At 29.8% G+C, this 25283-nt stretch overlaps 3 protein-coding genes across 4 annotated transcripts; 1 reads left to right on the top strand and 2 right to left on the bottom strand.

The window, feature by feature from the left end:
* Window positions 1-346: 346 nt before the first annotated feature.
* LOC101244673 (nodulin-26-like) lies at window positions 347-2940 on the bottom strand. 2 transcript variants are annotated; one of them, NM_001287350.1, is made up of 6 exons: window positions 2645-2785; window positions 1861-2085; window positions 1568-1765; window positions 1419-1480; window positions 799-957; window positions 347-654 (listed from the first exon to the last, which is right to left on the bottom strand). In NM_001287350.1, exons 1-6 carry the CDS (start codon window positions 2783-2785, stop codon window positions 402-404), a joined length of 1038 nt encoding a protein of 345 aa, NP_001274279.1. In that variant the 3' UTR covers window positions 347-401. The 2 variants fall into 2 exon arrangements, with proteins under 2 accessions (NP_001274279.1, XP_010322312.1); XM_010324010.3 differs by lacking the exon at window positions 1568-1765 and having other exon boundaries at window positions 361-654; window positions 2645-2940.
* Window positions 2941-3414: 474 nt separating this feature from the next.
* LOC138349179 (multicystatin-like) lies at window positions 3415-7233 on the bottom strand. The gene is made up of 9 exons (XM_069299434.1): window positions 7074-7233; window positions 6601-6882; window positions 6191-6472; window positions 5800-6081; window positions 5374-5655; window positions 4948-5229; window positions 4322-4603; window positions 3938-4219; window positions 3415-3856 (listed from the first exon to the last, which is right to left on the bottom strand). Exons 1-9 carry the CDS (start codon window positions 7170-7172, stop codon window positions 3665-3667), a joined length of 2265 nt encoding a protein of 754 aa, XP_069155535.1. The 5' UTR covers window positions 7173-7233; the 3' UTR covers window positions 3415-3664.
* Window positions 7234-21066: 13833 nt separating this feature from the next.
* Window positions 21067-24885, top strand: LOC543570 (multicystatin). The gene is made up of 9 exons (XM_004253348.5): window positions 21067-21226; window positions 21418-21699; window positions 21828-22109; window positions 22219-22500; window positions 22645-22926; window positions 23071-23352; window positions 23697-23978; window positions 24081-24362; window positions 24444-24885. The coding sequence occupies exons 1-9, from the start codon at window positions 21128-21130 to the stop codon at window positions 24633-24635; spliced, it is 2265 nt and encodes a 754-aa protein (XP_004253396.3). The 5' UTR covers window positions 21067-21127; the 3' UTR covers window positions 24636-24885.
* Window positions 24886-25283: the final 398 nt, after the last annotated feature.

Here is a 25283-nt window from a genome sequence, read left to right as displayed (position 1 = left end):
AATTTAAATCACATATAAATAGTGTAATTTTTTTTTTTTTATGAATCAGCTATGTGCATGGGCATCACCAACAAGATGATTTATATACGTTCATATATATTGTTTATACAATATTTATACATCCCAGCAATTCACCTTACTCAACGAGGTTATTTTATTTCTTCAATCCGGTCTAATTCAAATCTCGTCTAAACAAATTCAAATTTGAAATATGAACTCCACTTGATGTTTCAAGCTTTGATATGTTATTCATTCGAAAAAATTCACATTTGTGATAGGTGAAACTTTTAAATTTAAGCTATAGCAATGAATAAAAAAAAAAAAACTATTTACTTGACTAATACAATAAAACAAAAATAGTAGTACAGTAAATGTTATTATTGAACTTCAAACATTATTCTTTAAATATACATTTTGTAACTCTTTCTTCTTTTAGTCTTTTCATATACATATACATGTTTTTTTAGAGTACTTGTTTCATCAACAATACAAATACAACCTTCTGCACATTCAAAGAAAATATTGCCTACTTCTGCTGCTTCTGTCTTGGAGACAACACATGACCACCCTTCACCACAATTGCATATAACTTTGTCTTTGGAAGACACTTCTATAGCTGTTTGTGAATGTGAAATTTCTTTCGCGGCTTCGCCCCTTCATAAGAATATCAAAAGTTCAGTAACCATACGTGAAATCAACCCTCAAAAGTCACATGAGTCTTTTTACAGGATTTGAACTTGATGAGTTTGATCGGACTCGAAATTTAATATTATACGAAAGATTTAATAAATTTCATACCAAGACTTATTTGTGAGTCTCATAAGATTATAAGTCCAAGCACCAAATATGGCCCCCAAAGTTGGCCCAATAATGTAGATCCATAAACCTTTGTAATGACCTGTAACAATTGCTGGTCCCAAACTTCTTGCTGGGTTCATTGATGCCCCTGTTAGTGGTCTGTATTTCAACAAAATCATATGTTTTACGATATCGGCTCAGGTGAAGGAAATCAAAGTAGAAATAAAGAGAAAGAATTAAACTGTAACATCAAAAACAAAATTGTAATCACCTAAACATAATAAACAACAGACGATCATAGATACCAAAAGTCAAATACTATTACTACAACAAAAATAACTTTTAGCGGGTAATAAATATACACATGAATAAAGAGTGTTAAAGTATTTACCCGCACTAGTTAAGTTTCATTAGATCCAATGCCGTTAAAGCCTTTAGGGACATATATAGCGAATGTTACATATTTAACAGCAATTGCTAATTAATTGCCACTAAAGCTCATTTTTTATGTACTGTATATGCCTAATTTAGCGATAATATGGTTCTATAAATAATCATATATAATATGTTTTCAACATGATGGGACCAAAATAATAGCTTGAAATGAAAGATATAAGTACCCGGAGAACAATATATCAAGTGAAACAGTGGCTCCAATTGCAACACCAGATAAATGTTTCATCTGCATCAGTTACAAATTATAACATATACTTAATTTAACGCGGTATACGATTAAAATTATATTGATTGATCGCGAAATGAAACTAACAGCTCGATCATCAGTAGCAACACCAGCAATGACAAACATTAGGTAAAATGTGGCAATAAACTCAAGTATCAAAGCTTGTAAATCTGTTCCTGCTGGAACTGTTCCAACAAATTGATCTTCTTTGCCATTAAATATTAGTCGAAGGGATCCACTCGCGAGAGTGGATCCCACGACTTGTACCAAAATATAAGCCGGAACCTACACAACAATATAATTCAGTATCCACGATAACAACAACAATAGTAATATTAAACGATATGATGATATTGATTATACGTTCGTTCTGTTTTTACCTGAATCCATGGAAACATTTTGCTTGTGGCAAATGCAATTGTTACAGCAGGGTTAAAATGTGCACCAGATACATGACCAACGGAGTAAATCAAAACCATCACCACAAGTCCCCAAACAGACGCGATTCCAGGTAGTGTGACAACGTTGTTCTTGTTTATATTCAAAACTATAGCAGCACAACCAGCAAATATCAACATGTACGTTCCCACAAACTCTGCTATCAACTACAATAACAATGTTTTTCGCGTTTAAATTGTTAGAACCGGAAATAAGCAGGTGTAAACGCGGAAAGCTAGCAAAGCAAACCTCAAAAGACCACGAGTATGAAAGACAACGAGAAATATACCAAAAGACACAAAGATTTAACGTGGTTCGGTCAATCGACCTACGTCCACAATGGAGATGAGCAATCCACTATTAATATGAGAGTACAAAATACAGAGAGAAACAACCTCAACCAATTCACTAAGAATACACGGGAACATTTTCCTACCAGAAAAAGAATTAGTCAATTCAAAACTTTTTTCCTAAAAGAAAAACCTATTTATGATAAGAAATTTAGGACAAAATAAAATCCAACATAAATGATGTAATTATACAATTCATATCATCAGACAATGGTTCATGGATCCAAAATCTTGAATGATTCCATTTTGGTTTGAGCTCAAACATCACCATCTATATAACTAAAACTCGTCGAAATTGACTCAACCTGCTCATCTGACACTTGAAAATTCGAGACTCAAATTTAATCATTAAGATGAATTTTGTGAATTTAAATACCTTTTGCACGAAATGTACGCTGATAAAGCATTTTAAGTGTTTTTGAGGAGTAGCAGACGAAGCAATAGCGGATGGTAATGGTGATGGACAATCATTGATCCTTAACGAAGTTGCTCGAATTCCTTCAGAAATTTCCTCCATAGTAAATTGTGATTTGATTAATTATTGGCTCAAATAAACAAGAAAATGGATGAACAAGAACTAATTAAGCATGTTTATGAGTCCCTTTGTTGACTTTGTGTAATTGTAATTGACAAAAATCTTTATTTATTCATATGATTGTGTGGATTGATTATAATTTATAATTAATTGAACAAGTAATAAGTAGGCTTTTATTAATGCCAACATTTCAAGCAAATAATATATAATTGAGTTTCTAAGCCACTACTCATAAACAATGTACATGTTAACGTCAAAAAACACGTATGATAAAAGCTCAAAGTCAACCGACATATCGGAGTTGTAAGCTACTGGCTAATTAAATTTTCTTTTAATTCATAATTAAATGAGATTAGAATGTAATATTGTCTTTTAGACATTTATTATAAAATTTAGAATTTAAATTTAAAAATTGCATAAAGAATGGGTCGAGTTTGATGTTTTCCAGCCCATCTAGATAATGGTTGAGTCTACTCTAACCCTTCTAACTCCAAAGTCCGTATATATCTTAAGTCTAATGAATGGACAATTGGCTTCGTCTAAACATTTTATCCGAATTTAATAAAATTTTTAGAGAAATATATGTATAGGTACGTATTAACAATAAAGTATTAAATTCAAACAACATTTATCATCCCATAAACATGCATTTATCAATCTTACAGACTTTAAATTATTCAAATACAATTTACAACAAGACAATCAAATACTTCCAGATACTATACATAGATCTGGTTTTATTTCTCATAAACATAATAGTAATTTTATGCCAAAGAAGTGACTTTATTTGTCACAAACATAACAATAACTTCCTGCCAAGCAAGTGGCTTTATTTCACACAGAGATAAAATTAGTTTCATTTCACTTAGTGGCATCACCAACAAGCTTGAATTCTTGAACTTCCTTGAAATTCTCCCATCCCTTCACCAAAATCTTGGTCTCATATATTTTCTTCTTTCCAGCATCAGTTGCCACAAGCGTTATATAGTATATTATTCCAGCAACAACTTGTTCCTTCACATTCAAATTTTCTACAAACTCCAAATGAGCATTCTGAAAAATAAAACATACGTCGTTTGTTCAAATAAAAGAGTTATTAGATACAAAAAATAAATTCAAAATTAAGAGATTAACCTCTTTCTTATTATAATCTTGAACAGCAAAACGAGCAAGATCTTTGAACTGGGGGAGGTTTGGGAATGGAACATTGGTAATGCCCCCAGGATTTGGACTATCATCACCAACAAGCTTGAATTCTACAACTTTTTTGAAGTCCTCCCATTCCTTCACCCAAATCTTAGTTTCGTATATTTTCTTCTTTCCAGCATCAGTTGCCACAAGTGTTATGTAGTATAACGTTCCAGCAACAAGTTGTTCTTTCACATTCAAGTTTTCTACATACTCTAAATGAGCATTCTGAAAAATAGATGGTATATACATGAAAGAATTATTAGATACTACAGTAGATTCAGAATTTAAATGTGAAAAATAGAAGAAGGGTAAGTTATTATAATTAACCTGTGCCTTATTATAATCCTGCACAGCAAAACGAGCAAGATCTTGAAGTGGGGGGATGTTTGGATCTGGAACATCGACAATGTCTCCAGTTTTTACACTATCATCACTAACAGGCTTAAATTCCACAACTTTTATGAAGTGCTCCCATTCTTTCACCCAAATGTTAGCTTCATATATTTTCTTCTTTCCAGCATCAGTTACCGCAAGTGTTATATAGTACATCATTCCAGCAACAACTTGTTCCTTCACATTCAAAACTTCTACAAACTCTAAATGAGCCTTCTGAAAAATTGATTATATATGCCATTATGGATTCAAAATTTGAATACGATTTGTTTGAATCTGAAACTAACAAACGCATAAAAAAACTGTGATTTTCTGGGAATTAATATGAAAATTCGCAAGAAACTTATTTTCCTGCAAATTAGTATGTCCCATGTACTACAAGAAAACTGTGGATTACATGGGGATTTTCCTGCGAATTAGTATGAAAATTTGCAGGATAATAAATTTCCTGTGAATTTTCATGCTAATCCCAGGAAAATCCCTATTTAATTCACAGTTTTTCTCATCACAGTTTTCTTGTTGTGTAAAAAATAAAATAATAGTAAATCATTTTAATTAACCTCTTTATTATTATAATCCTGAACCGCAAAACGAGCAAGATCTTGAAACTCGGGGCTGTTTGGGAATGGAACATTGATAATCCCCCCAAGCTTTGCACCATCATCACCAACAAGCTTGAACTCTACAACTTTTTTGAAGTCTTCCCATTCCTTCACCCAAATCTTTGTTTCATATATGTTTTTCTTTCCAGCATCAGTTGCTGCAAATGTTATATAGTACAACATTCCAGCAACAACTTGTTTTTTCACATTCAGATTTTCTACAAACTCCAAATGGGCATTCTGAAAAATAAATTGTATATGACGTTCATTCAAATGAAATAATTATTAGATATCTCATGCAATGGGTTCAAAATTAAAATATTATAAATTTGAATATGAAATTAACAGGAAAAAATAGAAGATGAGTAAGTCATTGTAAATAACCTCTTTCTTATTATAATCCTGAATAGCAAAACGTGTAAGATCTTGGAACTCGCGTTTGTTTGGGAATGGAACATCGGTAAAGCCCCCAATTATTGCACTATCCTTACCAACAAGCTTGAAGCTTATAACTTTCTTGAAGTCCTCCCATTCCTTCACCCAAATCTTGGCTTCATAATCTTTTTTATTTCCATCATCAGTTGCCACAAGTGTTATATAGTACATCATTCCAGAAACAACTTGTTCTTTCACATTCAAAACTTCTACAAACTCCAAATGGGCATTCTGAAAAAATAAATTGTATAGGACGTTCGTTCAAATAAAAGAATTGTTAGATATCGAAATAGATTCAAGATTTGAATACTATGTATAGCTTTTAATGTAAGATTAACGAAAAAAATAAAAGAGGAGTAAGTCATTGTAATTGACCTGTGACTTATTATAATCATTAACAGCAAAACGAGCAAGATCTTGGAACTCGGGGTTATTTGGGTTTGGAACATCGATAATGCCCCCAACTTTTGCACTATTATCACCAACCAGTTTGAATTCTACCACTTTTTTGAAATCTTCCCATTCCTTCACCCAAATCTTAGTTTCATATATTTTCTTCTTTCCAGCATCTGTTGCCGCAAGTGTTATATAGTACATCATTCCAGCAACAACTTGTTCTTTCACATTCAAGTTTTCTACAAACTCCAAATGAGCCTTCTGAAAAATAGATTATTTATGACATTGTAGCGGATTTAGAATTTGAATATTATAGGTTTGAATGTGAAACTAACGAAAAATGAAAAAGGAGTAAGCCGTTTGAATAAACCTCTTTTTCATTATAATCCTGAATAGCAAAACGAGCAAGCTTTTGAAACTCGGGCTTGTTTGGAAATGGAACACTAATGATGCCCCCAGGCTTTGTAATATCATCACCACTGAGCTTGAATTCTACAACTTTTTTGAAGTTCTCCCATTCCTTCACCCAAATCTTAGCTTCATATATTTTCTTTATTCCAGCATCAGTTGCAGCAAGTGTTATATAGTACATCATTCCAGCAACAACTTGCTCTTTAACATTCAAATTTTCCACAAACTCCAAATGAGTTTTCTGAAAAATAAATTGTGTATGACGTTGGTTCAAATGAAAGAATTGACCATTAATTAGATATTGTAGTGGATTCAGGATTTAAATATGAAATTAATGAAAAAAACAGAAGAGGACTAAGTCGTGATAACCTGTTTTTCATTATAATCCTGAACAGCAAAACGAGCAAGCTCTTGAAACTCGTTGCTATTTGGGTTTGGAACGTTGATAATGCCCCCAGGCTTTGTACGATCATCACCTACAAGCTTGAACCCTACAACTTTCTTGAAGTTCTCCGATTCCTTCACCCAAATCTTTGCTTCATATTCTTTCTTCTTTCCACCTTCAGTGCCCTCAAATGTTATATAGTACATTATTCCAGCAACTATTTGTTTCTTCACCTTCAAAACTTTTTCAAACTCCAAACTAGAACCCTGAAATATACAAAATATGTTGTTGAAATGCACGAATTATGAATAGGTCATGCATACTAATTATTCACAAAGTAAGCATTTACAAAATATATGTAGCCATTTCACACCATCAATTATGTTATGTAAATTTTTCATTAACTAATTAGGATGTGATTCATGTGTGATCGAAATAAATTAAAATAATTATTTACATTTTTCTGATTATAATCTTTGACAGCAAAACGAGCAAGATCATCAAACTCGACTTTGTTTTGGAATGGAACATCGACAAGGCCTCCTACGTTTGCCATCACTGCCAATAATTAATTGTGTTATAAGAAGAAGGATATATTATTTTTGTGATGAGAAGAATGGTGAACTTAGCTGCTTTTTATAGAGAGAAAAAGAAAAAGTTAGGTAGCACGTTATAAATATTTTGATTTAATTTGATGGATTTGGATTTTAGCAAAAAATATTTAAAATAAAAACACTCAAATTTTATAATCGACTCCCCTCATATGTAATGCATCAAATGGTAAATATTACACCTCATTTTCAACCATTGTTTTTTATTTGAAAAAACTGCATAAATAAGACAAAATAAAATTGCAAATTGTCCATGTCCATCCAAAAGTAAGGTGAAAAACGTGGGGATAATTGATAAGAATATCAAATATTCTTTTTCACAAATGAAAATATAGTGTGATTTTTCTTGCACCTATATACTGAGGCGGGTTAGGTGGTGGTTCATAAGTTCGGACAAATTCACTAGTTTTTTCATAGATTTTATATTTGTGTTAGAAAATTAAATAAATATATGTATATTAAAATGTGAAACTTCAACAAAATTAATTTAAAACCTTGAAACTTCTAACTTTGCTCCACCTCTGCCTGTATATTTAATCAAATAAATGAGATAATTGATGCGATTCAAAATTTGAATTTGATTGATTTTATTTTAAAATTCTTTGCACTAAACTCACAATGCCTTTTGAAATCATTCAAGAAATATTAGATAATATGATAGCTTTATACAAAAGAAGTGTATAAATTGTGTTTCTGTTTTTGTATAAAGCGAGAGAAAAACATATATCTTCTTCCTATATACTTATAACTATGCAATATACATACATTTTACTTCGATTCAATTGTATGCAGAGCAAATTTTATACAAATATTGCAGCGAAATAGGCAGTGAATTATACAATTGTGCATCATACGATTGCAGTGAAATAGGATAGCGAATTATACAATTGCAGCGAAATAGGCCAACGAATTATACAATTTAGGCCAGCAAATTATGCAATTGTATATGTATAGCAAATTATACAATTTCTATGTTTGCTATGGAGCGCAATTATACAAATTTTGCTATAACATATAAATATGAATTTTTTGTTTGCTACATGTGAAAGTTGTCTATTTTATAATTAAATAACAAGTTGAGAAAAATAAAAGGACCGCAAATAATAATAGTATTATATTTATATAGTGTAAATAAATATCATATTGTTACACTATATAATATGTATTATATAGTGTGCATGCGTATCAATGGAATAAATTACCTTGTGTATACTATGGAAACGGTGAGAAAAGATATATTTTATATTTCATATAAGCTATAATAATCAATTAGGTTTACGATGAAACCTAGAATTCAATCACTATTTTAATTTAAATATTTGTGTAGAATAAACTTCAATTAAATTTGATGTATTTATTTAATATTTTTATAAAAATATTATTACGATTTTCAGAAAAAGTTTTTAGTAGTATGTTTAACTTTTTTTAATCGATAATTTTAACCTAAGAGCCACCCCCTAGTCCCCCCCCCCCCCAAAAAAAAAGAAAAAAAAAAAAGAGGGATCACTAATAAAAGAATTGCAGTAACCGTTTCGTTATTTTTGAACATAGTAGAAAGGCGTTGCAGTTTTGACTATAAATATCTTAGTGTTTTCGTAAAGTCCGTTTTCGTTTTTAATGTGAAAAATAACATTTAAAAATTAGAATTTGTAAATATTTTTGTGTAAAATTTCGAGTGTAAAAATCGAAAACAACTTTCTCATATTTTTCTTAATTTTGAAAATCTTGAAATTCAACTTGAGGTTTGTTCCCAAATTATTATGGCCAAACATGATTTTTCGAAAATTGAACTCTGAAAAAGATCTTTGACCAAATGCTCCCTTACTATTCAGAAGGATTACATCTTCTCAAATAAATTTGGTATATTTCATTAATATTTTTTTATTTAAAAAGTCATTAAAATTATTTAGAATGGCATTTTAATAATTTTGATTTTTGGTTTAAGGGTTTCCCCTTTTGAATATAATATAAATATAGATTATTAAGTTTTTTATTAATATAAATATTATTAAATGAATTTAAAAATAAATATAAAATTAAAATTAAAATTATTGAATTCAATCGAATACATGTTAAACACTACCGAACTCGGTCCTTAAATTATGTACGTGATTCCTTCGCTAATTTTAAAATTAACTTTAGATGTAAGCCCGGTGAAAGCAATCACTTATTATGGTAATTAAGTTTTTCAAACTAGTCTATGGCAAAAGTAATCATGTAACACATAGTTATCCATAAAAATAAAAAAATAAAAAGAGATGTGAAAAATGTGTTAATAACAAATAAGAGTACCATTCTAATAAACCAAACATTCTTAAAAAAAAAAAAGAGTTTAAACACCTCCCCCCACCCCCACCCCCACCCCCACCAAATTAATCCTTAAAGTTTCAACTACACATTATAAATTCAAGAGTGTCATATTGTCCTTTGAACGGTTTGAAACTGATATAATTTACTCCATAAATTCTTATGTGGCACACTGAGTATATCTCACTCTCTCAAAGAGAGTGACGATCAAAATAAATAATAAAATTTTATAGGATAATGCACAAGTACCCCTTAACTTATGCCCAAAATTTCAGAGAAACACTTATACTATACTAAGATCCTATTACTCCCCGTAAACTTATTTTATAAATAATTTTCTATCTCTTTTCGGTCTACGTGGCACTATCTTGTGGGCACAACGCTGGTTGACTTTTTTTCAAGTTAGTGTCACGTAGGCCAAAAAGGGGTAGAAAATTACTTACAAAATAAGTTCAGGGAGGTAATAGGACTTTAGTATAGTATAAGTGTCTCTGGAATTAAAATGTGTATTGTTAATTATTCTTTTTTCTTATTTATTTTCTTTCTTTTTCACAACAACATAAACCAAATCTCTCCATCACTCACCTTCTCTTAGTCGCTGCGACCATCACATTTATTGGATTCACCATGAATTTCATTATTTCTCTTGATTTTAGAATTTCGATTATTCAATTTGTGCATGAAATTAGGAAATTTTAAAAACCAAGTCTTTATTAATTTGATTTAAATTGTTAATTATCATGCCTAACTACATGGTCAAATGGGTTAGAAAATTCTTATGTTGATTTTTGGTGCCTGGTTTATGATCTAAATTCAAATTTTGAAAATTTTTTAAATTGTCAACCAAATTCATATGTGATTTTGAAAATAGAAATGAAAAGATCCATTGTTATGTATCCATTACCTCAATTTAAGAATTCGATAAATTCTTCCATGAAAATAACCTGACTATCAATAAAAATGTTGGATGAAACAATTAGGAATAAAATTTTCGCCAGATTTTGCCTTTCAAAATTGTTGTCGCGGTCATCAATGATGAAAACATGAAACATATCATCAACTCCTAAAAATCTTGAGTTTTTTTTTAATAGATATCAATGGTTTAAGACTTGATAATATTAATCTTATCACGCCCGAGCTTACACCCTTGGTCTGGCTTACTTAACTCAGCAGAAGACAACAATCACATTTAGAATGGTCAAAGAACTTAACTTAACTTAACTGAATAATAAATTAACTGGGATTGTTGTAAAAGTTTAAACATGCAAGTTGGCCAAAATGGCAACCCAAGCCTAACATAAGAATGAAAATGTAAAGACTATTGAATTACTAATTGTCTATGAAGCCTCTACTGACTGAGATGGATGTTGGGACAAAGCCTACATCATCCTATTGAACTAACTAGAAAGCAATAAAAGATGTTCTCGGAGTGCAAGGAGGCTCACCAACTAACTCTGGAGTGCTCAACTGGATCAACGGTGTGTTGGATGTCGATTCTCGTTACCTACGTCTGCATTATAATACGATGCAGGCCAACTGACATTAGTACATTGAATGTACGAGTATGCGAGTTGGAATGTTAATACAACACAGACTAGAAAGAGATTCTGAAAGAAACACTTACCTTGACTCTTCTCAACTCATGAATACTTACTAAATTCTTCTCATTATAAAGCAGATTTAAACAAGTGCAATAAAAAGAAAAATTGTTTACAACATGCTATAAACACTGTGTGTATACAAAGATACAAGAAACTCTGAGATGTATGTAAAAATACAATGAACTGATGTATATGAAAATACAATAACTGCTATGGGAGTTTCTCTAACCGACAACCATCACTTAAGAGCTACAATGATGATACAACGATCTACCTCACGCTGCCAGCGCATCCTATACCCGACCAAAGGTATAAGACCTGAATTGCTTAATGGATCTACTAGTCTACTGTGAAAAGGGTTCATCTAAAAAGTATGAACCTTTTCTATTCACGGTGCTTACATAGTTTATGGGGACTGTGAGTTGTCTGAACTCTCCCCCATATCGGTGCTCAATACTACTCCAAAAAATATGTTGGTTCTTATGTTTTAAAAACATACCGATTCAGTGGTTTTGAGATTAGTGCTCAAAATACTTAGCTCAAAGCTATCTTGGAATCATAGTTTCCTTGCTTGCTTCGTTTAGAAAGCTAATACTCTTTTCTGAAACTCAAAACTTAAGTCTTGAAACAAAGTTAAAATGTTTGTGAAAGACTTATAAGAACTTGAAATGACTTCGCTTATATGACTTGATTTCTCTTGACTTTAATTTTTAACTGCTCTTGACTTGACTCTTAATTGGTCCTTGAATTAAATTATGGATTCAAGAAGTTAGATTTGTGTTTGAAAAGATCTCATGATGTTTAAGAATGATTCTAGATAGCTAAACATGAGAAAAATCCGAAAATCAAAATTTGAGGGTGGGTCCGCGCTGCGGGGCATAATTAAATTTTAGTTCTGAAAATGTATTTTGAGACAGAACACTTCATGTAAGCTCCGCGACGCGGAAAAGAAATTTCGGTATGGGAACAGGTCGTGCAATGCGCTCCCATGTCTAGATTTCGCTCGTCAAAATTTCTTCTTCGTTTTTCTTCCCCAATTCACCCAAACTCGGTTATTTTTCTTAAATCTCCTTTAAATACGGATACCCAAAAAATATACCTAAGAACCTAACCCGAAACAACCCCATAATGTGATGTAACGAAATTCAAAAACCTCACAACTCAGGCAATTCAAGCAAAACACATGAATTCAAGAAAAAAGATATCAAGATATCAATATTCTAATGATTTTAGGACGAATCCAAACTGAAATAACATGCTTGGCACGTGAGAGATTCCAACGTTATGAGAGCGTCACATCCCTGTTTGAAGCATGTTCCTTAGCGAAAACACCAACAATATTGGTTGATGTCCCTTCTTTCTTCTCTTTTCACCTTAGCCCTAGCGTGACGATTCTAATTTTTCTAAAACTGGCCAAGTTCAGGCTTGACCAATATTAAACTCCTAAAAAACGAAATTAAATAAAAGGGTAGCTAAAAGACTAAAATACCCTTAAAAATTTCGAATAGAACATTTTCATAATTCGACAGCCCAACTTCCGAAAGGTGTATCTCCCTCATACGATATTGGAATTGTTCAAATTCAGCGCCATTGGAAATGATCAAAACTCATCCTGAGCTAGAAATTATGGCTGTTTGAAAATGATCAAAACTCACTTTTTATCCTTAGTTAATTTTCCATATTTCCTTACACTTTCCAAAATTAATTATTTTTAGATTTTACACTTCCTTCTAGTTCTAACTTGTTGCTGATGTTACAAATCTAGGAAGGAAGAAGTGAGTTGGGTTGATTGATAAACTTTTGATGTTCGCAAGGAAGATGAAACTGTTGGAAAAAAGATTAATCTATGGCAAAAACAAAAGATTATCAAATATTTGTAATTTAACCTTTCAATATTAAAACTTAAAATTTCATTATTTCAAACTTAAAACTATCATAAATAAAATTTGAAATCTTCTCTTCAATGACAAAAAAAACAGTTTCATCAAACAAATGTCAAGAAAAAAGATAAAGAAAAGAAGAAAGAAAGAAAAAAGAAATGGGCTGAAAAGAGAAGAAAAAAATATGAAAAAGATGGAATAAAGAAAGAGATAATATTTTTTTATTAAAAAATAATATATATAACGTGGCAGGCGAGTGCATTCACTTTCTAACACAAATGTGGGTGTGACCTTTTAGAGGGCTATATATTTCAGTTTTAAACAGTTCAAGATAATAATAGAACCCCCATGAAATTTAAGTGTACAGCTAAAAATTCAATAATAAATTAGGAGAACATTTGACCATTTTCTCAAAAATAAAAACATATATATACACATATATACCAAAAGTCATTTGAGAAGGATATGGAAATATCCTTTTGGCCTGATATTTATCTATGTTTATCCTTTTTAACTTTTAACACATTTTAATTAAAAATAAAAAAATAAATTTATTTTAAAATAAAAAAAATATTATAAACTATTAAATTGTCAGACGATTTAGCATTACTCTTTTTCAATTTAATGGACCACATATAATAGGACCAATAAATATTAAATATGAACATTAAATAATCGATCTGTGAAAATCCTAAAACAGGACCAATAAATTATTACGATACTATGAATATTAATGTAACGACAAAATTAGGAATGAGTGGTAAATTAGGTATAATAGTTAGGTACATATTTTACTCTCTCCCTCCCAAAAAGAGGGTGTAAAAACGTGGTACTTAAAAATAGTGATATAACAGTTTTTATATACCCTTTAAAAAAAATTAAAAAATAATTTACTTTTTACTTTTATTTATTTTTATAATTAAATATTATTCATCAGGTAATATATTTTTCAAAGAATTAATTTTAATAAAGTCAAAGAATAAGATAATAATAGTATTTCTATTATTTATATTTCTTATTACTGTTTAATTTAATTCAGATTGCGATTTGATTTGATTTTTTAACGATAACCATGAACAACCTTACGAGCTATATTATAAAATTAAATTACTTTTGTATTAGCTTTCTCTTCATATTATTTTCGTGGCAAAAATTATTTTGTTGAGAAGTTAAAAGTCATCCTCGCTTTAGTGTGAAAAGTCTAAATACATTACTACCACATGTTCCTAATTTTTAATATTCACGTTTTATTCGAATTACTTGAACTTGTTTCACTTGAAAATAAAGTTAAATTAATTCACAAATAAAATATCTCCTTTTTATCTTTTTATTGTGTATTTTAGAGCATAGGAGGAAATTAATTCATGACTTAAAATTCTTTCATTTCAACAATATATATATATATATATATATATATATCAAAAATCAAAATATTATCATTAATTTATGGGATAATCGTATAAAATAGCAAAGTAATAATCTAAAATAAAAAATGCAGTAGCTACTGTTTGATTTAATTGTGCTCCATCAAACGTTTGTCAGTCGTCTCTCTCCCTAAACTCTCACTTGCCACTCTCCCTCTGCTCGCCTCTCCCGCTTTATAGAACAGAAGTGTATGAATTGTGTTTCTGTTTTGTATAAAGCGGAAGAAAATTGTATATATACACATGCAAAAACATATATATTCGTGCTATAGACTTAATTATACAATATACAAACATTTTACTTCGATTCAATTGTATAAAAAATCAAATTTTATACAGATATTGCAGCGAAATAGGCTAGCGAATTATACAATTGCATCGAAATACAATTATCTTTCGCTTTATACAACAGAAGTGTATAAATTGTGTTTCTGTTTTGTATAAAAGCGAGAGAAAATTGTATATACACATTCAAAACATATATCTTCTTCCTATACACTTATAATTATACAATATACAAATATTTTACTTCAATTCAATTGTATACAAATACAAATTTTATACAGATATTGCAGCGAAATAGACCATTACAGCGAAATAGGTCAGCAAATTATACAATTGCAACAAAATAGGTCAGCGAATCATACAATTGTATATGTATAGCGAATTACACATTTATATATTTGCTAGGAAGCGCAATTATGCAAACTTTGCTATAGCAAACAAATATAATTTTTTTATTTGTTATATGTGAAAGTTGTTCTTAATTATTAATTAATTATTGCTTACAAATAATTTTTTAATGTAATGCTCTTTCAATTTGTATTTCTTATCAATTAATTGGAGTTCAGCAGTTAAAGTGAAGCAACACGTAGTTGTTGGGACCATGTTACTTTTGTTTTAAATATTAGTTTCAAATTTGATACGTCTCTTAAGAAATATAATAATAAAAATAATATTATTATCTTATTCTTTGACTTAATTAATTAATGCTTTGATAAATATATTAGATAAATAATATTTAATAATAAAAATAAAAAATAAATTATATCTTAATTTTTTAAATTGGACAAATATTGTTATACCACTACTTTTAAGTGCACCACGTTTTACACACTTTTTTGGGAAGGGAGAGTGGTCTAATTTTACCTAACTATCATTCCCATCGTTACATTAATATTCATAGTATCGTAATACTCCCCCGTCTTTTAATTGATATGATTTTATTTTTAGAATTAAATTATAAGAATTTTGACTAACATTTTAAGATATATTTTTTAATTATATTGATATGTAAAAGTTTGCAATTTATAGTACTTTTCATATAATTTTTAAATATCATTTTTTTATTTAAAATATCAAATTAATATAATAATTTAATTATTAAAATAGTCAAATTGACTTACAAAAATCACAACATGACAAATAAAAGTGGACAGATGAAATATTTTGTTTGTCAAGTTTTAGGATTTTCACATACCGATCATTTAATGTTCATACTTAATAATATGGGCAAAGTACATAAATCACATACTTTTAAGGTAAAATTACCAATTGACCCTAATAAGATTATAATTGTAGAAATCCTTCAAACTGATACAATAATATAAGCACTGATACTTAATATGATGCGCGAGATACATTAATCGTTAAGTATGATACATTATATTTTATACATGATACACTAATCTGATGCCTGGGATACATTAATATGATGTGCGAGACACATTAATTTGAGATTTTTCAAAATGTCATTATTTTGTTATTTAAGATGACTCATTGTCAATACCTTCATTATTTAGTAAAAATATCACAATTTTAGTTTATTATGTATCTTCAATCTATTTTCTAATTGTTTAAATGGAAAGAATACAAATATTTTAAAACAGAAAGGAGAAATTAAGGAGAGAGAAAAAACTAAAGATGGAAGTATTGCTTAAAACTCTCATCAGTTACAAAAGATCAAAAAATTCAAAAAATCAACCGACACTCTCAAAATCTGATGAATTCTCCCAACTTTTGATTTTCAAGATTTCCATACAAATTCGACGAGATAATTGCTTCTTCCTTATTCTTTATAATTGATATAGTTGTTAATCGTATTGTGTTTTCGTATATTTTAAATTGATATAATACGAAAAAATTAAAAGTGTAATTGAAAATAATTGTAAAGTGTAGTATTCAGGTTTCATATAATTATAAACAAGTAATCTGTTTTTGTTCGTTTTTTATTTTCGTCTGTATTCTGTTTTGGTTGTAAATTGTATGAACGATGAATATGTATGACTATTTGAATAAGTTGTATTTCTTAACGAAACAAATATGATCAATGTAATGTATGTTGTAAGTGTTTGTTCTAAAATAGATACAGTTTCAATATTTGTTTTGTATGCTTATATGTTAAGGGATTTCTATGAAATATGAAGAATTACTATTGTGAATACATAATATTTATAACTATGATGAAGTTTTGTTCATAATATGTTGATTGTTATGTATTTAGTAAGTGATATTACTTGAATAAAGGTTTGTTCATAACATGATGCAAGTACAATTTTGAATACATATATTAGTTATTTAATCCTGATTTTGCTAACAACTCTACTCCTGACTTGGAAAGTTTTTTTTTAGTGTGAATACAATAAGAATACACTGAAAAAATACATCTGAATTCAAAATACAATAAGAATACAATGAATACAACTAATATATATTTACTTTGGAAACATACAAATAGCATTACAATGTGTATATTTAGTTTATGGATACAAACAAGGCTCACACAAAGCAAAATTTGTATAAAAACATCTGAATCAAAAATCACCCAAAATGAATTTATTAACAATAATCATATAACACAAATACAACAAATACATAAAAATTTCATAGCATACAACACAAATTCAACAAAAAGTTCATTAATAATATCTGAAATATCATACACATGTAAAATTTATTCAAAAATTATTGAATTTCTACAAATGTGAAAAAATATAAAGAAATGAATAAAAATGATACATTATCAAAATTAACAAAAACTGATCCCAAAATACAATAATAAAATAACAACTAGATACAAAATAAAAATTAATAAATATTGCACAATGTACATAACAAGAAATTTACAAATATATTCAATATACATTCTTGAACAAATTATTCTTTAAGTTCAACTCAACATACAAAAATCTAAACATGCAAAAATATTTAAATACCTCTTTATCAACAATTTGGTCTTCACCGTCATTTTCTTGTACCCTACGAGTTACGTTTTCAATCTGAATTCAATGAAGACTTTGTTTTTGTCTTTTCTCTTCCCTTATTTTAGAAGCAGATCCTACAATACTCGCTATTTCTTGAGTAATACATAGATGAAATGATGAAAAATTTCTAGAAATCATTTTACTAAGATGAATAGTCTCTTTAGAATCATCCATTGAAGAGTGATTTATAGTTTCACCAAATAAGAATGATATAAACAACAACAAAGTCAGAAAATAAATCTACAAAAGGAAGATAACGATGAAAATACTTTAATTAGAGGAATTTGTGTGAATTCAGATTTTGAAGATAAAAAAATAATATTTCGGTAGAAGATAATAAGAAAATTGGGGATGAAGAGAAGAAGGATTTGAAGGTTGAATAGGAATATGAACATGAAAATATTGAGAGAGAGAATTTTTTTTATTTATGGGATAAATATGAAAGAGAGAGAAATATGGAGTAAATTTACAGATTTTAATTTTTTATTTTTTTTAAAGAATGTTTGATTTGTTAGAATTTTTGCTAATCTTATTTGTTATTACCACATTTTTCACTTCTCTCTCTCTCTCTCTTTTTTTTTTATGGATAATTATGTATCAATTATGAATTTTTGGCTAAAATCATTCAACCTGATATATTTTTTTGTTGGTGACGTGAGTTTCTTAAAAACATAGACAGAAGGATGAATCTTGCAACTTTGGAGATAGTGCGAGAATGTTTTTTGTTCACTTATATAACACATGGATGTACTTTAGGTTTAGGTCATACTTCAGATATGATTTTAGCTAAAAACTCTACCAATTATATTACATGTGTAGACACTGAAATTTTGTGGGACTCTACAAGATGCGTTCAATTCGAGTTGGGTCTCTACAAATTGTATTCAATTCAAATAAGGATTCTTGAAGGCTACTCAACGCTAAACCCTAGTTATCTCAGAAATTTTATAAAGAGATCAAGATCTCGAATACTCCACAAATTAATGGTTTATTTATAAAAAGAGGTTAAAATCTAAATCATCCTAGTTCGAGAAATACGCCACTAACGGCCCTCGAATCATGGATAAATCCTAGGAGAGTAGAATCAAGGGATCAACAGAATTGTACCCCCAATCTATCTTGATTATTAAAATCACGTTTCTTCAAATTTTATTTGTATGGTTTATTTATTTTCCATATGTTTAAAATTTGTTGCAAACAAAATTGACACGCCCAGTGGGACTGAATTTGCCCTTCATCTCTTCTCTCTTAAATCAAATTTGAAAATCTGAAGCTGCAAAGGTGGAAGAATGAGTACTTCAAGCCTCTTCTTTGAGTTTCACAAGTCTATACTCCGTCAAGTTTGAAGAAGGGGGGCATTTGTAGAAATTGAAATTTTGTGGGACTCTATAAGATGCGTTCAATTCAAGCGAGTTGGGACTCTACAAATTGTGTTCAACTCAGATAAGGATTCTTGGAGGTTACTCAACCGTAAACCCTAGTTTATGCCTATATAAAGGACACTAAATTCCCTTAAAAGGCATCTGCGAAATTCCATAAAGAATTCCGACGGATTCAATAAATATATTCATCTCTTTCTGTGAAAGGGGGGCAGGGATCACAATTTCATTCCCAATGGGGGATCTTTTTTTTTCTTTTTTGTTTCGCATTTCTCATCAAAGGAGCTGAAAGCCACTTGACTGTAAGGAAAGGGGATCAAGATCTCGAATACTCCGCAAATTGATGGATTATTCATATAGAGAGGTCAAATCTAAATCATCCTAGTTCAAGAAATACGCCACTAATGGCCCTGGAATTATGGATAAATCTTAAGAGAGTAGAATCAATGGATCAACAGAATTGTACCACCAATCTATCTTGATTAATAAATCATGTTTCTTCATATTTTATTTGTATGATTTATTTATTTTCCATAGGTTTAAAATTTATTGCAAACAAAATTGGCATGCCCAGTGAGACCAAATCTACCCTTCATCTCTTTTCTCTTAAATCAAATCTAAAAATCTGAAGCTGCAAGGTGGAAGAATGAGTACTTCAAGCCTCGTCTTTGAGTTTCACAAGTCTACACTCCGTCAAGCCTTGAAGCAGGGGACATTTGTAAACGTTGAAATTTTGTGGGACTCTAAATGCGTTCAATTCGAGTTGGGACTCTATAAATTGTATTCAACTCAAATAAGGATTTTTGGAGGCTACTCAACCCTAAACCCTAGTTTATCTCGGAAATTTCATAAAAATATTAAGATCTCGAATACTCCACAAATTAATGATATTCATAAAGAGAGGTCAAAATCTGAATCATCCAAGTTTGAGAAATACGCCACTAACGACCCTCGAATCATTGATAAATCCCAGGAGAGTAGAATCAAAGGATCAACAGAATTGTACTCTCAATCTATCTTGATTAATAAAATCATGTTTCTTCATATTATATTCGTATGGTTTATTTATTTTCCATATATTTAAAATTTATTGTAAACAACCTGATTACTTTTGCATTACCTCTTTATCGTTAGGTAACTATGGACGCAAAAATATGATATTTATTTACACTATACAATACATATGATTATTTGTTATCCTTTTATTTTTCTCAATTTGTTATTTAATTATGTAATGCCCTTTACGTCTTGTAGAGAATGTAAACGATAATCATAACAAATCATACGAATATTATTTTTATAAATTAAATTTCGCCACCTTATATGAAAGCTATCATATTATCTAATATTTCTTGAATGATTTCAAAAGGCATTGTGAGTTTAGTGCAAAGAATTTTAAAATAAAATCAATCAAATTCAAATTTTGAATCGCATCAATTATCTCATTTATTTGATTAAATATACAGGCAGAGGTGGAGCAAAGTTAGAAGTTTCAAGGTTTTAAATTAATTTTGTTGAAGTTTCACATTTTAATATACATATATTTATTTAATTTTCTAACACAAATATAAAATCTATGAAAAAACTAGTGAATTTGTCCGAACTTATGAACCACCACCTAACCCGCCTCAGTATATAGGTGCAAGAAAAATCACACTATATTTTCATTTGTGAAAAAGAATATTTGATATTCTTATCAATTATCCCCACGTTTTTCACCTTACTTTTGGATGGACATGGACAATTTGCAATTTTATTTTGTCTTATTTATGCAGTTTTTTCAAATAAAAAACAATGGTTGAAAATGAGGTGTAATATTTACCATTTGATGCATTACATATGAGGGGAGTCGATTATAAAATTTGAGTGTTTTTATTTTAAATATTTTTTGCTAAAATCCAAATCCATCAAATTAAATCAAAATATTTATAACGTGCTACCTAACTTTTTCTTTTTCTCTCTATAAAAAGCAGCTAAGTTCACCATTCTTCTCATCACAAAAATAATATATCCTTCTTCTTATAACACAATTAATTATTGGCAGTGATGGCAAACGTAGGAGGCCTTGTCGATGTTCCATTCCAAAACAAAGTCGAGTTTGATGATCTTGCTCGTTTTGCTGTCAAAGATTATAATCAGAAAAATGTAAATAATTATTTTAATTTATTTCGATCACACATGAATCACATCCTAATTAGTTAATGAAAAATTTACATAACATAATTGATGGTGTGAAATGGCTACATATATTTTGTAAATGCTTACTTTGTGAATAATTAGTATGCATGACCTATTCATAATTCGTGCATTTCAACAACATATTTTGTATATTTCAGGGTTCTAGTTTGGAGTTTGAAAAAGTTTTGAAGGTGAAGAAACAAATAGTTGCTGGAATAATGTACTATATAACATTTGAGGGCACTGAAGGTGGAAAGAAGAAAGAATATGAAGCAAAGATTTGGGTGAAGGAATCGGAGAACTTCAAGAAAGTTGTAGGGTTCAAGCTTGTAGGTGATGATCGTACAAAGCCTGGGGGCATTATCAACGTTCCAAACCCAAATAGCAACGAGTTTCAAGAGCTTGCTCGTTTTGCTGTTCAGGATTATAATGAAAAACAGGTTATCACGACTTAGTCCTCTTCTGTTTTTTTCATTAATTTCATATTTAAATCCTGAATCCACTACAATATCTAATTAATGGTCAATTCTTTCATTTGAACCAACGTCATACACAATTTATTTTTCAGAAAACTCATTTGGAGTTTGTGGAAAATTTGAATGTTAAAGAGCAAGTTGTTGCTGGAATGATGTACTATATAACACTTGCTGCAACTGATGCTGGAATAAAGAAAATATATGAAGCTAAGATTTGGGTGAAGGAATGGGAGAACTTCAAAAAAGTTGTAGAATTCAAGCTCAGTGGTGATGATATTACAAAGCCTGGGGGCATCATTAGTGTTCCATTTCCAAACAAGCCCGAGTTTCAAAAGCTTGCTCGTTTTGCTATTCAGGATTATAATGAAAAAGAGGTTTATTCAAACGGCTTACTCCTTTTTCATTTTTCGTTAGTTTCACATTCAAACCTATAATATTCAAATTCTAAATCCGCTACAATGTCATAAATAATCTATTTTTCAGAAGGCTCATTTGGAGTTTGTAGAAAACTTGAATGTGAAAGAACAAGTTGTTGCTGGAATGATGTACTATATAACACTTGCGGCAACAGATGCTGGAAAGAAGAAAATATATGAAACTAAGATTTGGGTGAAGGAATGGGAAGATTTCAAAAAAGTGGTAGAATTCAAACTGGTTGGTGATAATAGTGCAAAAGTTGGGGGCATTATCGATGTTCCAAACCCAAATAACCCCGAGTTCCAAGATCTTGCTCGTTTTGCTGTTAATGATTATAATAAGTCACAGGTCAATTACAATGACTTACTCCTCTTTTATTTTTTTCGTTAATCTTACATTAAAAGCTATACATAGTATTCAAATCTTGAATCTATTTCGATATCTAACAATTCTTTTATTTGAACGAACGTCCTATACAATTTATTTTTTCAGAATGCCCATTTGGAGTTTGTAGAAGTTTTGAATGTGAAAGAACAAGTTGTTTCTGGAATGATGTACTATATAACACTTGTGGCAACTGATGATGGAAATAAAAAAGATTATGAAGCCAAGATTTGGGTGAAGGAATGGGAGGACTTCAAGAAAGTTATAAGCTTCAAGCTTGTTGGTAAGGATAGTGCAATAATTGGGGGCTTTACCGATGTTCCATTCCCAAACAAACGCGAGTTCCAAGATCTTACACGTTTTGCTATTCAGGATTATAATAAGAAAGAGGTTATTTACAATGACTTACTCATCTTCTATTTTTTCCTGTTAATTTCATATTCAAATTTATAATATTTTAATTTTGAACCCATTGCATGAGATATCTAATAATTATTTCATTTGAATGAACGTCATATACAATTTATTTTTCAGAATGCCCATTTGGAGTTTGTAGAAAATCTGAATGTGAAAAAACAAGTTGTTGCTGGAATGTTGTACTATATAACATTTGCAGCAACTGATGCTGGAAAGAAAAACATATATGAAACAAAGATTTGGGTGAAGGAATGGGAAGACTTCAAAAAAGTTGTAGAGTTCAAGCTTGTTGGTGATGATGGTGCAAAGCTTGGGGGGATTATCAATGTTCCATTCCCAAACAGCCCCGAGTTTCAAGATCTTGCTCGTTTTGCGGTTCAGGATTATAATAATAAAGAGGTTAATTAAAATGATTTACTATTATTTTATTTTTTACACAACAAGAAAACTGTGATGAGAAAAACTGTGAATTAAATAGGGATTTTCCTGGGATTAGCATGAAAATTCACAGGAAATTTATTATCCTGCAAATTTTCATACTAATTCGCAGGAAAATCCCCATGTAATCCACAGTTTTCTTGTAGTACATGGGACATACTAATTTGCAGGAAAATAAGTTTCTTGCGAATTTTCATATTAATTCCCAGAAAATCACAGTTTTTTTATGCGTTTGTTAGTTTCAGATTCAAACAAATCGTATTCAAATTTTGAATCCATAATGGCATATATAATCAATTTTTCAGAAGGCTCATTTGGAGTTTGTAGAAGTTTTGAATGTGAAGGAACAAGTTGTTGCTGGAATGATGTACTATATAACACTTGCGGTAACTGATGCTGGAAAGAAGAAAATATATGAAGCTAACATTTGGGTGAAAGAATGGGAGCACTTCATAAAAGTTGTGGAATTTAAGCCTGTTAGTGATGATAGTGTAAAAACTGGAGACATTGTCGATGTTCCAGATCCAAACATCCCCCCACTTCAAGATCTTGCTCGTTTTGCTGTGCAGGATTATAATAAGGCACAGGTTAATTATAATAACTTATCCTTCTTCTATTTTTCACATTTAAATTCTGAATCTACTGTAGTATCTAATAATTCTTTCATGTATATACCATCTATTTTTCAGAATGCTCATTTAGAGTATGTAGAAAACTTGAATGTGAAAGAACAACTTGTTGCTGGAACGTTATACTACATAACACTTGTGGCAACTGATGCTGGAAAGAAGAAAATATACGAAACTAAGATTTGGGTGAAGGAATGGGAGGACTTCAAAAAAGTTGTAGAATTCAAGCTTGTTGGTGATGATAGTCCAAATCCTGGGGGCATTACCAATGTTCCATTCCCAAACCTCCCCGAGTTCAAAGATCTTGCTCGTTTTGCTGTTCAAGATTATAATAAGAAAGAGGTTAATCTCTTAATTTTGAATTTATTTTTTGTATCTAATAACTCTTTTATTTGAACGAACGACGTATGTTTTATTTTTCAGAATGCTCATTTGGAGTTTGTAGAAAATTTGAATGTGAAGGAACAAGTTGTTGCTGGAATAATATACTATATAACACTTGTGGCAACTGATGCTGGAAAGAAGAAAATATATGAGACCAAGATTTTGGTGAAGGGATGGGAGAATTTCAAGGAAGTTCAAGATTTCAAGCTTGTTGGTGATGCCACTAAGTGAAATGAAACTACTTTTATCTTTGCGTGAAATAAAGCCACTTGTTTGGCATGAAGTTATTGTTATGTTTGTGACAAATAAAGCCACTTCTTTGGCATAAAATTACTATTATGTTTATGAGAAATAAAATCAGATCTATGTATAGTATCTGAAAGTATTCGATTGTCTTGTTGTCAATTGTATTTGAATAATTTTAAGTTTGTAAGATTGATAAATGCATGTTTATGGGATGATAAATATTGTTTGAATTTAATATTTTATTGCTAATACGTATCTATATATATTTTTCTCTAAAATTTTTACTTAATTCAAATAAAATGTTTAGATGAAGCTAAATATATATATATATAAAAAGTTATAAACGAGAGTATATACATATCATTTATCATAGTTTAAAATAAAATTATTATATTTTCTTCTCCTTTTATATATTGATAGATATAATAAAATATTATATTTTTCAGTTGAAAGTTCTCTACACAAAATGTCATATTGCACTAACTATATATGCAAATAATTAATTGAACAAGTTGTAAGTAATATAATTGATAATTAATTGAACAAGTCGTAAGTAAATAATTAATTAGACAAATACGAAGTGTTATTTTAAACACTAATAAAAAACAATCTACATGTAAACATCAAACACAC

The sequence above is a fragment of the Solanum lycopersicum genome, chromosome 6, assembly GCF_036512215.1.
Source record: "Solanum lycopersicum chromosome 6, SLM_r2.1".
Taxonomy (NCBI): domain Eukaryota; kingdom Viridiplantae; phylum Streptophyta; class Magnoliopsida; order Solanales; family Solanaceae; genus Solanum; species Solanum lycopersicum.
Note: the sequence above shows the minus strand (reverse complement) of the source record. Positions and strands in the feature narration are given on the sequence as shown.

Excerpts from the sequence above, each read along its gene's own strand:
- LOC101244673 (NM_001287350.1), bottom strand. The coding sequence starts at position 2,785 with ATGGAGGAAATTTCTGAAGGAATTCGAGCAACTTCGTTAAGGATCAAT. Across the intron at positions 1,766-1,860 it reads AAATGTTTCCATGGATTCAG|GTTCCGGCTTATATTTTGGT; the intron begins GTAAAAACAGAA and ends ATTGTTGTGTAG. Across the intron at positions 655-798 it reads AGACTCACAAATAAGTCTTG|GGGCGAAGCCGCGAAAGAAA; the intron begins GTATGAAATTTA and ends ATTCTTATGAAG.
- LOC138349179 (XM_069299434.1), bottom strand. The coding sequence starts at position 7,172 with ATGGCAAACGTAGGAGGCCTTGTCGATGTTCCATTCCAAAACAAAGTC. Across the intron at positions 5,230-5,373 it reads AGGATTATAATAAGAAAGAG|AATGCCCATTTGGAGTTTGT; the intron begins GTTATTTACAAT and ends TTTATTTTTCAG. Across the intron at positions 4,220-4,321 it reads AGGATTATAATAAGGCACAG|AATGCTCATTTAGAGTATGT; the intron begins GTTAATTATAAT and ends TCTATTTTTCAG.
- LOC543570 (XM_004253348.5), top strand. The coding sequence starts at position 21,128 with ATGGCAAACGTAGGAGGCCTTGTCGATGTTCCATTCCAAAACAAAGTC. Across the intron at positions 21,227-21,417 it reads AAGATTATAATCAGAAAAAT|GGTTCTAGTTTGGAGTTTGA; the intron begins GTAAATAATTAT and ends TGTATATTTCAG. Across the intron at positions 24,363-24,443 it reads AAGATTATAATAAGAAAGAG|AATGCTCATTTGGAGTTTGT; the intron begins GTTAATCTCTTA and ends TTTATTTTTCAG.